The following is a 12,353-nucleotide window of genomic DNA, read 5'->3' as shown; positions in this document are numbered from 1 at the left end:
GGATGGCCCAAGTCCTTGGGCCCTGCACCCCATGGGAGATCAGGATAAGCACCTGGCTCCTGCCATTGGATCGGCGCGGTGCGGTGGCCATTGGAGGGTGAACCAATGGCAAAGGAAGACCTTTCTCTCTGTCTCTCTCTCTCACTGTCCACTCCGCCTGTCAAAAAAAAAAAATAATAAATAAATAAATAAATAAAAAATAGGGTACTATAAAAACTTCATGGGAAATGGAAGTAAAGTATAAATTTGTCTTGGTGAAAAAAATTCAGGTATACAAGGATCCTTAGAACGATTTATACAGAGGCAGGTATTTTCTGCATTGATTAACTCACTGCTTAGCATGCTCGTTTCCATGTCCAAGTACCTGGTTTGAATCCTGGCTGCACTATTTCCAATCCAGCCTCCTACTAATATGTGTCCTGGGAGGAAGCAGATGATAGCCTAAGTTAGTGGGCCCCTGTCACCTGTGTTGGCAACCTGGGTGGAGTTTTGGCCTCCTCGTGTCAGCCTGGCCTTGCAGACGTTTTGGGAGTGCACCACCAGATTCCAGAGCTCCATTTGTCTGCCTTTCAAGTAAAATGAAAATAAATGTGCTTTTTGAAAAGTTTATGGAAAACCATATTATAAACAAAACTACATGTTTAAATTATTTTTGTGACAGAAGACTAGTCTCCCATCTACTGGTTTACTCCCAGCTGTTCACAATAGCAAGGGCTGGGCCCTCACTGAAGCCAGCACCTCAATCTGAGTTTTCCATGTGGGTGATAGGGACATGGCCATCACCTGCTGCCTCTCAGAGTACTCATTAGCAGGAAGCTGCAGTTAGGAACAGAATTGGGACTTGAACTAGGTAACCCATTTTAACCTCTATGATAAATGCCCTCCCCATCTCCTTTTTTTAATATGAAAAAAAAAATGGTTCTTTTTTTTGCTTGATACAGACACTCATAGAGGCTGTTCCCCTTGCTGGTTCACTCCCCAAATATCCACAAAGCTGAGTCTGGACTAGGCTGAATCTGGGACCAGGAGCTTAGATACCTACATTCTGCTTTGTAGTATCTATGTTTAAACCTGACTCCAGCTTCCTGCTATCGTGGACCATCTTCCACTGCTTTCCCAGGCACATTAGCAGGGAGCTGAATCAGAAGTAGAGCAGTTTGGAATTCAAACTGGCAACCATATGGGATGCCAGCATTGCAGGTGGTGGCTAACCCATTGTGCCACAATGTCTTCTCCTCGTCCTTTATATATATATATACATATATATATATGTATATATAACCTTTTTATTTATTTTTAAAGTACTTCTTACTGTTAAATTTTATTTATTTGAAAGACATATAGATCTTTTACCTGGTGATTCACTCTTCAAATGCAAAAAGATAAAGCATTTGTATTTCTGAAGATGTATAACTTATGCTTTTTATTAATACAGATATGATGCCTCTTCTGCATAATTATGTAACAGTTGATACAGATACTCTTCTGTCTGATACCAAGTATCTTGAAATGATATACAGTATGTGTAAAAAGGTAGGTTATTTTTGGATAATAGATTTAATGACACTGTTGCTATAAATATATGAAATTGTGAAGAGAAATGCAATCCACATTGTGGTGAAAATTTGGGTCTACCAGAATTATTAACTTTAGAAGTGATAAGAAAAAATAAATTTTTGGTCCCTAGACACAATGTCTTTGTAAGTATTTCTTCTGTCCATACTTTGACATTTTCTTGATGTTATAAATGTTTGATTTTTTTTTAAAGATTTATTTATTTATTTGAAAGAGTTACACAGAGGAGAGAGAGAGATAGAGAGGTCTTCCATCTGCTGGTTCACTCCCCAATTGGCTGCAACAGCCAGAGCTGCACCTATCCGAAGCCAGGGGCCCAAGGACTTGGGCCATCTTCTACTGCCTTCCCAGGCCATAGCAGTGAGCTGGATTGGAAATGGAGTAGTCAGGTCTCGAACAAGTGCCCACATGGAATGCCGGCGCCTCGAGTTACAGAGAGAGAGGAGAGAGATCTTCATCTGCTCGTTCACACCCCTAATGGCTGGGACTGTGCCAGACCAAAGCAAGAAGCCCAGCATTTCCTCTGGGTCTCCCACATGGGTGCAAATTTGTGTGAGATAAATTTTAAGTGATCAAGAATGGACAGAGACATTTTAAAGGCAATGCTTGGAAACCATGAGCTTAATGGATGCTACATAATAACAGTATTTAGGAAACAAAATAATGTAAGGTTTTAAAAGTTCTGTGCTGTTTCTGAGAAGTCAAAGGATAAATGTATGGGGAATGCTATTGTTTTTTAAAATTTTTATTTATTTAAGAGATGGAAACAACTCCCATTCATTGCTTCACTCCTCAAGTGCCTGCAATGACTGCGGTTGAGTTAGGCCAAAGTTCCAAGCTAGGAACTCAGTCCAGATTTTCCATGCTGGTGGTAGGGATCAACTGCTTGAATCATCGAATCATCACCTGGTGACTCTGATAAGGGATGTGGATGTCCCATCTAGTGTCTTGAACTGCTAGGCAAAACAGCCACCCCCACTGTTTATTTTAAAAAATGTTATAACAAACACACAGTGGGGGATAAATTTTCTGTTAACAGTTCAGCTTGGGGGGCCAGCACTGTGGCATAGTGGGTAAAGCTGCTGCCTGCAGTGCCTGCAACCCATATGGGCACTAGTTTGAGACCCAGCTGCTCCGCTTCTGATCAAGCTCTCTGCTATGGCCTGGGAAAGCAGTGGAAGATGGCCCAAGCCCTTGGGCCCCTGCACCTACATGGGAGACCCGCAAGAAGCTCCTAGCTCCTGGCTTCAGATTGGCGCAGCTCCAGCTATTGTGGCCATCTAGGGAGTGAACCAGAGGATCAAAGACACCTCTCTCTCTCTGCCTCTCCTCTCTGTATAACTGTGACTTTCAAGTAAAATAAATAAATCTTTAAAAAAAAAAAAAAAAACAGTTCAGCTGGGACACAAAAATTGAATTAGGGTCCATCAGTATGAAAGGCAATCTAATTGGTAGCATTTGAATTCCTAGCAATGTTTATTGACAGGAAGCATGCCATTAAATATCATTTTGCTCTATGGGGTTTTTAAAATTTATTTTTAAAACTTTTGTTTAGATGGAACAGATCTTCTATCTGTTCTCCTCAAATGCCTGCAACAACCAAGAATGAAGCCAGGAAGAGTCCAGAATTCAATCCATTTGTCCCGTGTGGGTGGCAAGGACCCAATTACTTGACTCACACCTTGCTGCCTCCTAGGGTGCACGTTAATAGAAAGTTGGAATAGAAATTGGATCTCAACCACTCTGCCAAACACTTACCACCATTAATCTTTCAGATGTGCTTGTCCTTCATTGATACTTTTCTCTTAATTAGTCATACAATAATCATATAATTTTAGTTTATTGAATATAAATTATTTTATACTTGGAGAATAGAGCTATATCTATGCCATGCCATGGTCTTTTTTTTTTTTTTTTTTTTTTTTTTGAAAGTCAGAGTTACACAGAGAGAGAGGTCTTCCATCCGCTGGTTCACTCCCCAGTGGGCAGCAACGGCCAGAGCTGTGCTGATCTGAAGCCAGGAGCCAGGAGATTCCTCCAGGTCTCCCACGTTGGTGTAGAGGCCCAAGGACTTGAGCCATCTTCTGCTGCTTTCCTAGGCCATAGCAGAGAGCTGGATCAGAAGTGGAGCAGCCAGGACTCGAACCTGTGCCCACATGGAATGTTGGCACAGCAGGAGGTGGCTTTACCCACTATGCCACAGCGCCAACCCTGCCATAAACTTTCGTATTCTACAACACTTGTCCTTATATCTAGTCCTCTAATAGTAACTAGCACGTCAAGTCCATGTTGTTAATTTTTTGTCTGAGGTAACATTTGCCAACAATAGACTCTGAATTCTCCTCTATTTCCTGCCCCCAACTCATTGTTTTTTCATTTTCTGGAATTTTATAGAAAATGGGTATCATAAGCACCAGATATCCCTGAGAATTTGTATGAGAAGTGAGTGGTTATCAGCATGCTGTTGTCCATAATGGCACTATGGGATTGGTGCTTTCATTACATAGATCAGTATAACACAGTGCTATATTATAACAACTACAAATCTTCACAAGAGCTTTAGTGTATTATCTGTAAAATGAATATTGTAGTAATTAATACTGATTATCATAAGACCCTATACTCAGTCTACACATAGAAAAGTGAAATTGTTTCTGTCATTTAAAAGTCTCCTGAAGCCTTGTTATAAGTTAGATTCTCTATTGACCAGGTTCTTACAGGAGTTGCAGGAGAAGATGCAGAGTGTCACGCAGCAAAATTATTAGAGGTCATCATTCTGCAGTGCAAAGGGCGTGGCATTGACCAGGTCAGTGAGATTAACATAATGATTCATATTTCAGACTTCCAAGGGGACATAGTTAGAATGCTATTAATTATAGTCTTCCTGTGTCTTGCTATCTTTCTTTACAGTGCATCCCCTTATTCGTGGAAGCAGCTTTAGAGAGACTGACAAGAGAAGTTAAGACAAGTGAACTTAGAACAATGTGTCTGCAAGTTGCAATTGCAGCTTTATATTATAACCCACACCTACTACTTAATACCTTAGAAAATCTTCGCTTCCCTAATAATGTTGAACCAGTTACAAATCATTTTATTACACAGTGGCTTAATGATGTTGACTGTTTCTTGGGGTAAGTGATGTAATTTGGAATTAATAAGAAATTTTGGTTATTAAGATTTAAAAAACAGAACGGTGGAAGTCATTTTATTTATTTTTTTTAGGCTCCATGACCGAAAGATGTGTGTTCTTGGCCTGTGTGCTCTTATTGATATGGAACAAATACCACAGGTTTTAAATCAGGTTTCTGGACAGATTTTGCCAGCTTTTATCCTTTTATTTAATGGATTGAAAAGAGCATATGCCTGCCATGCAGAACATGAGAATGACAGTGATGATGATGATGAAGCTGAAGATGATGATGAAACTGGTAAGGCATTTACAATGGAAGAGGCCAAAGCTTGTTTAGTTATGAATACCATTTGAGTGTTTTTTTGTTTGTATGTTTTTGTTTTTGTTTTAATTTGAAAGGCAAAGCACCAGAGAGGGAGAGAGAGTGAGTCTCCATTGTTGGTTCATTCCCCGAGTGGCTGCAATAGCCAGTGTTAGGCCAGGTTCTCCACCCAGGTTTCCCAAAACTGGTATCAGGGCTGCAAGTATTTGGACCACTGCACTCCCAGCCACATTGGCAGGTTAACCCACTGCACCACACTGCCAGCCTCTTGACTTCATTTCTGTCCTTTCTTCCAAAGAACTGTAGGATCATAGTCAAGTGTTTTTGTGTTGGTTCACTCATAGAAAGACTTCTTACCTTCTCCCTAGAGTATAAAAGTCTATAAAGGCAGGAACTTTGTCTTTCCACATGTAGAGCATTTCTAGACATTAAAGTACCAAATCAAAAAAGATGTGCTTTAAGCCCCAAGTCTGCTTCTGATTCAGTTTCCTACTAATGTGCCTGGGAGGCAGCAGATGATGGCTCAGGTACTTGAGTACCTGTCTCCCACATGGGAAAGCCAGATGTAATACTAGCCTAGCCCAGCCCAGCCCAGCCCAGCCCAGCCCAGCCTGTTCTTGTCAGTGGGGAGTGAACCAGTTAATGGAAGCACTCTCCATGTTTCTCTTTGCATTTAAAATAAATTTTTAAAAACTTAAAGGAAAAAAAATCCAAATAGTATGGTATGTACACAAGGTACTGATTCATTTAGGAGAGAGAGCTTCCTAAAGTTGAGAACATATCTGTAAGGGAGATATAAAATAGTTCTACATTAACTGCATCTTATAAATGAACATAAGTAGAAATACATTGATAATAAGTTGTGAGCATTATAAGAGAGAATCCTTGATATTGAACATAGTGTTTGGCACATGACAGTAATATTTAACAGAATTAACAGCATTAAAGAAGGTACACATCTTATTACAGTTAGCTAATACAAGATTTATGGTTTTTAATGTATTCTGAATATATTGTAAATGTGCTAAAACATACTAGAGTGCCTGCACTATAAAATCTCGTTAATTAAGTGGTAAGACATTGTAGATTACAAAAGTATAAAATTGTAAAATACTGGTTTAAAGAAATTATTATTATTGTAATGGTTACAAAGATAGGTGACATAGCCATTTAGCCTAGTGGGTAAGACATGCACATCCTGCATTGGAGTACCTGAGTCCAGTTTCTGACTCCAGCTTCCTGCTAATGCATACTCTGAGAGACAGGGTCTGTCAAGTAAGTAACTGAGTTTCTGCCACCTTATGGGAGCCCTAGATTGAGTTTCAGACTCTAGGCTTTGGCCCTGGCCAAGCTTCAGTTTCAGCCCCAATCATTAAAGCATTTGGTGGGTGCACAGTGCTGTGGCATAGCAGCTGAAGATGCCGCCTGCAGTGTTGGCATCCCATGTGGGCACCGGTTTGAGTCCTGGCTGCTCTACTTCCAATCCAGCTCTCTGCTATGGCTTGGGAGAAAAGCAGAAGATGGCCCAGGTCCTTGGGCCCCTGCACCCACATGGGAGACCCAGAGGAATCTCCTGGCTCCTGTCTTCGGATCGGCACAGCTCCATCCTTTGTGGCCAATTGGGGAGTGAACCAGCAGATGGAAGATATCTCTCTCTCTCTCTGTAACTCTGATTTTCAAATAAATAAATAAATAAAGCATTTGTAGCAAGTAGCACGCTGAAGCTCTTTCTTAGTAAATTATACTCAGCATGCTAATCTTATGTTCATAATGTGAAATCCTACTTAATGATATTAAGTTGTGGTTGAGTTTCAGACTTTGTGAGAATTTTTATTTCTGTTTTCCGCTTAACATTTAAACACTAACCCGTGGTTGAATTCATTGTGGCTTTTAATTTACTGAGCATTAAGATGACTGTCACTTTGTTCAGTTACAAAATATTTCAGTGTTACATGGCACTTATTTTATGAATTGTCAGAGGAACTGGGGAGTGATGAAGATGATATTGATGAAGATGGTCAAGAATATTTGGAGATTCTGGCTAAGCAAGCAGGTGAAGATGGAGATGATGAAGACTGGGAAGAAGATGATGCTGAGGAAACTGCTCTAGAAGGCTATTCCACAATCATTGATGATGAAGATAACCCTGTTGATGAGTATCAGATATTTAAAGCTATATTTCAAAGTAGGTCACCTTGTTATATATAGATGCATTTATTGAACAAGTCTTCTTTTGCCTGCCCCTGAAAAAAAAGGGTTGTTAGGCAAAGTAACCAGCATGGTTTCTAATATTGCTATAGTGTTTTTGAGTATTCTTCCCTCAACTTTTATTTCACACTTAGTTTGTAATTTTAGAAAACTGATATTATAGGAAAATAGAGTAGTTCAAAAAAGTCATCCAGTGGCTGGTCTTGTGGCTCAGCAGGTTAAGCCACTGTCTGCAGTGCTGCCATCTCACATAGCTGCTGGTTTGAATCCTTGGCTGCTTCAGTTCTGATCCAGCTCCCTGCTAATACGCCTGGGAAAGCAAGGGAAGATGCCACCTATATGGGAGACCTGGATGAGCCAGTTGGCTTCAGCCTGGCCTATCCCTGGCCAATGCAAACATTTAGAGAGTTACCCAGCATGTGGAAGATCTTTCTCTCTCTGCTGTCTCCCTCTCTCTAACTCTGCCTTCCAAAAAGTAAATTAAGTTGACAAGTGCTAATTCTTTCCTACTTCAGATTACCCGCCTCCAGTCTCTTTCTCTTGGCTGCTTGCCTTAGAAGCAGCCACTTTTTTTTTTTTTTTTTAAGATTTATTCATTTGAAAGGCAGATTTAGAGAGAAAGAGGAAGGGGAGATATTCCATTCACTGGTTCGCTCCCCAAATAGCTGCCAAAGCCAGAAGCATGTTGATGACAGGGGCCCAAGTTGTTGGTCCGTCCTCTGCTGCCTTCCCAGGTGCGTTAGCAGGGAGTTGGAAGTGAAGTGGAGGAGCTGGGACAGGTGCCCGTATGAGATGCTTAACTCCTAGTTCTGTGACATTTTGAGAATTTGTTTTTCTCAGAGTTTTGAGTTTGATCATTATTTAAGCAATAATTTATAGAAGTGTGACTGTTTTAAACATAAGAACTGCCAAGCTGCTGTTCTTTAGAGAGATAATAGTTATATATAAGAAAGGTTTTCTTACATCATTTTTTTTTTCTTGCATCTACCCATTTCTAACTTCTCAAATTTAAGGATTTGAGGATTCTGACCAACATAGCTTTGACCAGTTTCAAGTTGCTTTAACTCTGAATTTTACAAAATATTTGTATTCCTGAAGTCACCTAAGTTTGTCATTTATGACTCTGAATCCTTTTTGGTAGAGATAGGAGTTAGGATTAGATACTGGAATTACTTTATTCCTAAATATTGTATTTCAAAAATAGTAAATAGATTAAAATTTCAGTTTTGCTTGTGGTATAGGAAGAACAGAATAGAAGAGAAGTATCAGGCCTTCTTATTAATCTCTTTCCCTTGTTTTTTCCCCCTCATTTTGATAGCTATTCAAAACCGTAATCCTGTGTGGTATCAGGCTCTGACTCATGGTCTTAATGAAGAACAAAGGAAACAGTTACAAGACATAGCAACTCTGGCTGATCAAAGAAGAGCAGCCCATGGTATGTTATTAAACCATTACCCTTCTAATACAGTTAATGGCAGTGCAGCTTTAAAATTTCAAGAAAGGACTTAACATGAAACATGTGGCTTGTGCAAGTGGAGGAGATGAACTCTAATCTGAAAGATTTAATACAAGAGAAATGTCCTTTGTTTTTGGCTTCCATTTGTTGATTCTTCAGTGTAGCTGAAGACTGTTCAGTGTATAGTGATTTTAATGATTTACTTAAGCTCATTGTGAGTTTAATCATAGAAACTTGTTAAAAATATAAAATTTTTTTTAAAAGTTACCAATCAACTTTTTTTCTTTCTCAGATTTAAGAAAATCCTATGTGTTTTCATCTTTAAACATTTCAGTATTCATTTTTAAAAGTTTTAGATTCTATACACTTTTTTTTTTTTTTTTTGGTCAGGCAGAGTTAGAGACAGACAGACAGACTGAAAGATCTTCCTTTTTCCGTTGGTTCAGCCCCCAAGTGGCCGCTATGGCCGGCGTGTTGCGGCCAGTGCACTGCACTGATCCAAAGCCAGGCCAGGTGCTTCTCCTGGTCTCCCATGCGGGTGCAGGGCCCAAGCACTTGGGCCATCCTCCACTGCACTCCCAGGCCAAAGCAGAGAGAGCTGGACCGGAAGAGGAGCAGCCGGGACAGAATCCGGCATCCCAACCAGGACTAGAATTCAGTGCCGGCACCGCAGGCGGAGGATTAGCTTATTGAGCTGCAGCGCCAGCCAGATTCTATACAGTCTTAACATTTTTCTACAGGCCTTAACATGCAGTAAGCTCTAGAGTACTATTCAAAGAAAGGTCTTTATAAATATGTATCATTCTGAAGTATTTTGTTTTGCCTGCTATTAAATTCTAAAAATTCCTGTTAGAAATGGAATCTTATTAATGTACTTGACTCAATATGGAGTATTTAATGATTTTTTTTTTCTTAACAATGAGATGTGAAAATTGGTTAAGAAGTCTGTAACATTATCTTCTCTACACAGCATATGCCCTTGTCCCTGTTCATATGGAGTTAAAATTGAGACCAACTTTGGCTAGTATTGGTGGTTAAGATACTTGGTTGTTAATATCTTCACAGTTCCTTATTTTTCCCCATAAGGAAGTAAGATGATCAGATGCCCTATTAAAATTTCATTTATTTGTTTTCTAGAATCCAAAATGATTGAGAAGCACGGAGGGTACAAATTCAGTGCTCCAGTTGTGCCAAGTTCTTTCAATTTTGGAGGCCCAGCACCAGGGATGAATTGAATTATCATTTTCTTTCCTGCTGTGTGATTGTAGTGAAGAGCTTGTGTTCCTCCTAGTAGTGGTTCCAGAACTGGTTTATGTTATCTACTCTAAACTCATTGATCAATAGATGGACACAAAACAAAACCCCAGGAGGTGGGACCTGATCATGCAACCTGGCACTGGAAAAGAAACCAGAGGGATTCTTGGGGGGAGGGGAGTAATGGGGGAGGTAGGGCTGGCATTTTCTTTATTTTTGAAGAAAGTAAGATCCTGACTCTGAAGCTTCAAGTGACACTGTGGAAATCTGAAACAAGAGGGGATGTCATGAAGGCAGCTTTTCTTTTTCTGAGGAAAAAATAAGCATGGGCTACAGGACTATTTAAAATGTCTCATTTACAGTATAAAACTCAAAGGTAGATGTAATTTTTACACCTATGAGTATTTGTCCGATTTGTCTATTCCTCACCATTGAGTATACTTTATATGTAAATAAGATAAGGTAATCCGATAGCCTTATTCAATCTTTATCATTTTCATTCATCAAAGATTGTTCCTATGTAGATTATTGGACATTTATTGTAGCACTACATGACTGATTTAAAAATCTGTAAATGAATTAGCACTTTCATATTGAAACAAGCCTGCTAGCCTATGTATAAAAGCAAAATGTTTGCTGTTTATAAAAGGAAGGGGATGTAATGGGGTGGGGGGTAGGGGTAATTTCAAGTTATTAATTTAAAAATGAACTAGCAATTTTGTACCTGGTGACTTTGTGGTGCACTCACCTCTGATAGTGACTTGAATTCGGTATGTAAAAAGGGGTTAGTGATATTTCATTGCTGCTAAAAATGGCAACTCCCTCTGTGTCCTGTTTTTTTCTTAAAGCTCTCAGTGTTTAAGTGGATATTTGGATATGAGACCTTACTGTAACAAATAAGAAAGGTGATATCTGAAGCATGTAAATTGGATATAAAGTTCTACTCTTAAAGAGTTGATCTTAAGAGTATGGCTAAACATCTATATATGCAATCTATTAAAAGAACTTAATTCGGCTATTATGTCTTCAATTGATTACAGTTTTTTTTTTCTAATTAGAAAATTTTTTTCTTCATTGGCCTGTTTTTATCCTTTACCTAGAAAGAGTGCAAAATGCACACTGAATTTTGACATTAAACACCCACCCACTCTTCCCATTTCCTCTAACCCCTCTTTTGTTGTGGTATCAGATTTTAACTATATGGGCTAAAGGCACATCGTTCCCTCCAAAAACCACTATTGATGCCACTGCAGAAACAAGCCTGCAACAAGACAGTGTAGAGAGGTTGGCTTGCTTCCCTCTCTTCCTAATTGCATGCTCAAAAATAAGCCTTTATTGATCTTAAACATCTGTCAGATGAGTCATACATTGGGTTATTTTTTATATACATGTATATCACAATATTTCAAATTGAAAGCAACATCTCAGTGGATTAAAAACTATTACATGCTGTTGTCTAAAACAGATTAGAAAATTTATAACTGTAAAAATGAAATGCACATATTAATATTTAAAATGCATAATTAAAACCCATTGGTGTTGTGTTTTTCTTGTATACCAATAATTAAGCCACTACTGTTGGCACTGTTTGGTTTTCTATTTTACACTGAAGGAGTGAAAGTATTTCCTATATTTATGAATTTATTACTAAAATCTTGGCAAAAAATGAAAAAAAAATTGTCAGAAATGTGTGGATGAAAACTGTTAATCAAGTGTGTTGCTAATCCCCCCATTCCTCAAGTTGGACACCAACTGTATACCCTAGGTTGCTTAAGGGGATTTCACTATTATCTAAAATCAATAAAATAAAAATGGAGTAGTTGTATATATGCAACATTGTGTACAGAGGGGCGATATTGAATAGTATTAATATTCTTGTCTTCCTTTACCTTTTGTCCCCTAATACTTAGTCTTCTTAAAATTTCAAACTTCACTGCACTTGGAATTAGTAATTCCAATTTTCACATTATTGTTATTGAAAAACCATATCTAATAAAGGTTTTAGTTATTCCCATGCACAGAATGAGAATTCTCCTTTGCTGAGGTTTTATTTCAAAAGAATGTACTAGCATGTCTTTAAATATTAACTGTCTCTTGTGTTATATAATCCAGACTAACCTACATTTACAGATTTTAACTTGAATTAAGACCTTAGAATTAACTAGTGTTCAAACAATAATTTCTAATATATCAAATATATGTTTTAATAATTTAATATCAAATTAGTTTATTATGATAGATCATGAATCTTATTGGGTCTGGGTTTTAAGTGAGATTGTGGAACTTTGAGAAGACCTTTGGAAGGTATAAAAGGTCTTAGAATTAGGTGGTTATAAATTTTTAACCTCCCCCTCAATCTTTTTTAACTAGCCTTTCCTGTAGTTTTACTACCTATAACTTCTTTTTTA

General features: G+C 38.5%; 1 protein-coding gene and 1 long non-coding RNA gene across 3 annotated transcripts in view; one reads left to right on the top strand and one right to left on the bottom strand.

Annotated features, from left to right (window-relative positions):
• IPO7 (importin 7) overlaps positions 1 to 11,968 on the top strand; it is a 65,605-nt gene extending 53,637 nt beyond the window's left edge. For both annotated transcript variants that reach the window (XM_002708803.5, XM_017345306.3), the window contains 7 exons: positions 1,436 to 1,533; positions 4,286 to 4,381; positions 4,486 to 4,706; positions 4,798 to 5,003; positions 7,006 to 7,212; positions 8,554 to 8,670; positions 9,829 to 11,968. In XM_002708803.5, the coding sequence (XP_002708849.1) occupies positions 1,436 to 1,533; positions 4,286 to 4,381; positions 4,486 to 4,706; positions 4,798 to 5,003; positions 7,006 to 7,212; positions 8,554 to 8,670; positions 9,829 to 9,926 (1,043 nt within the window). In that variant the 3' untranslated portion in view covers positions 9,927 to 11,968. The remainder of the gene's footprint in view (positions 1 to 1,435; positions 1,534 to 4,285; positions 4,382 to 4,485; positions 4,707 to 4,797; positions 5,004 to 7,005; positions 7,213 to 8,553; positions 8,671 to 9,828) is intronic.
• Positions 1 to 12,353, bottom strand: part of LOC127484355 (uncharacterized) — a 29,567-nt gene that overhangs the window by 11,274 nt on the left and 5,940 nt on the right. The window lies entirely within an intron of this gene.

Source organism: Oryctolagus cuniculus, chromosome 1 (genome assembly GCF_964237555.1).
Source record: "Oryctolagus cuniculus chromosome 1, mOryCun1.1, whole genome shotgun sequence".
Classification (NCBI taxonomy): Eukaryota; Metazoa; Chordata; class Mammalia; order Lagomorpha; family Leporidae; genus Oryctolagus; species Oryctolagus cuniculus.
This window is presented reverse-complemented; position numbering and strand designations above follow the sequence as displayed.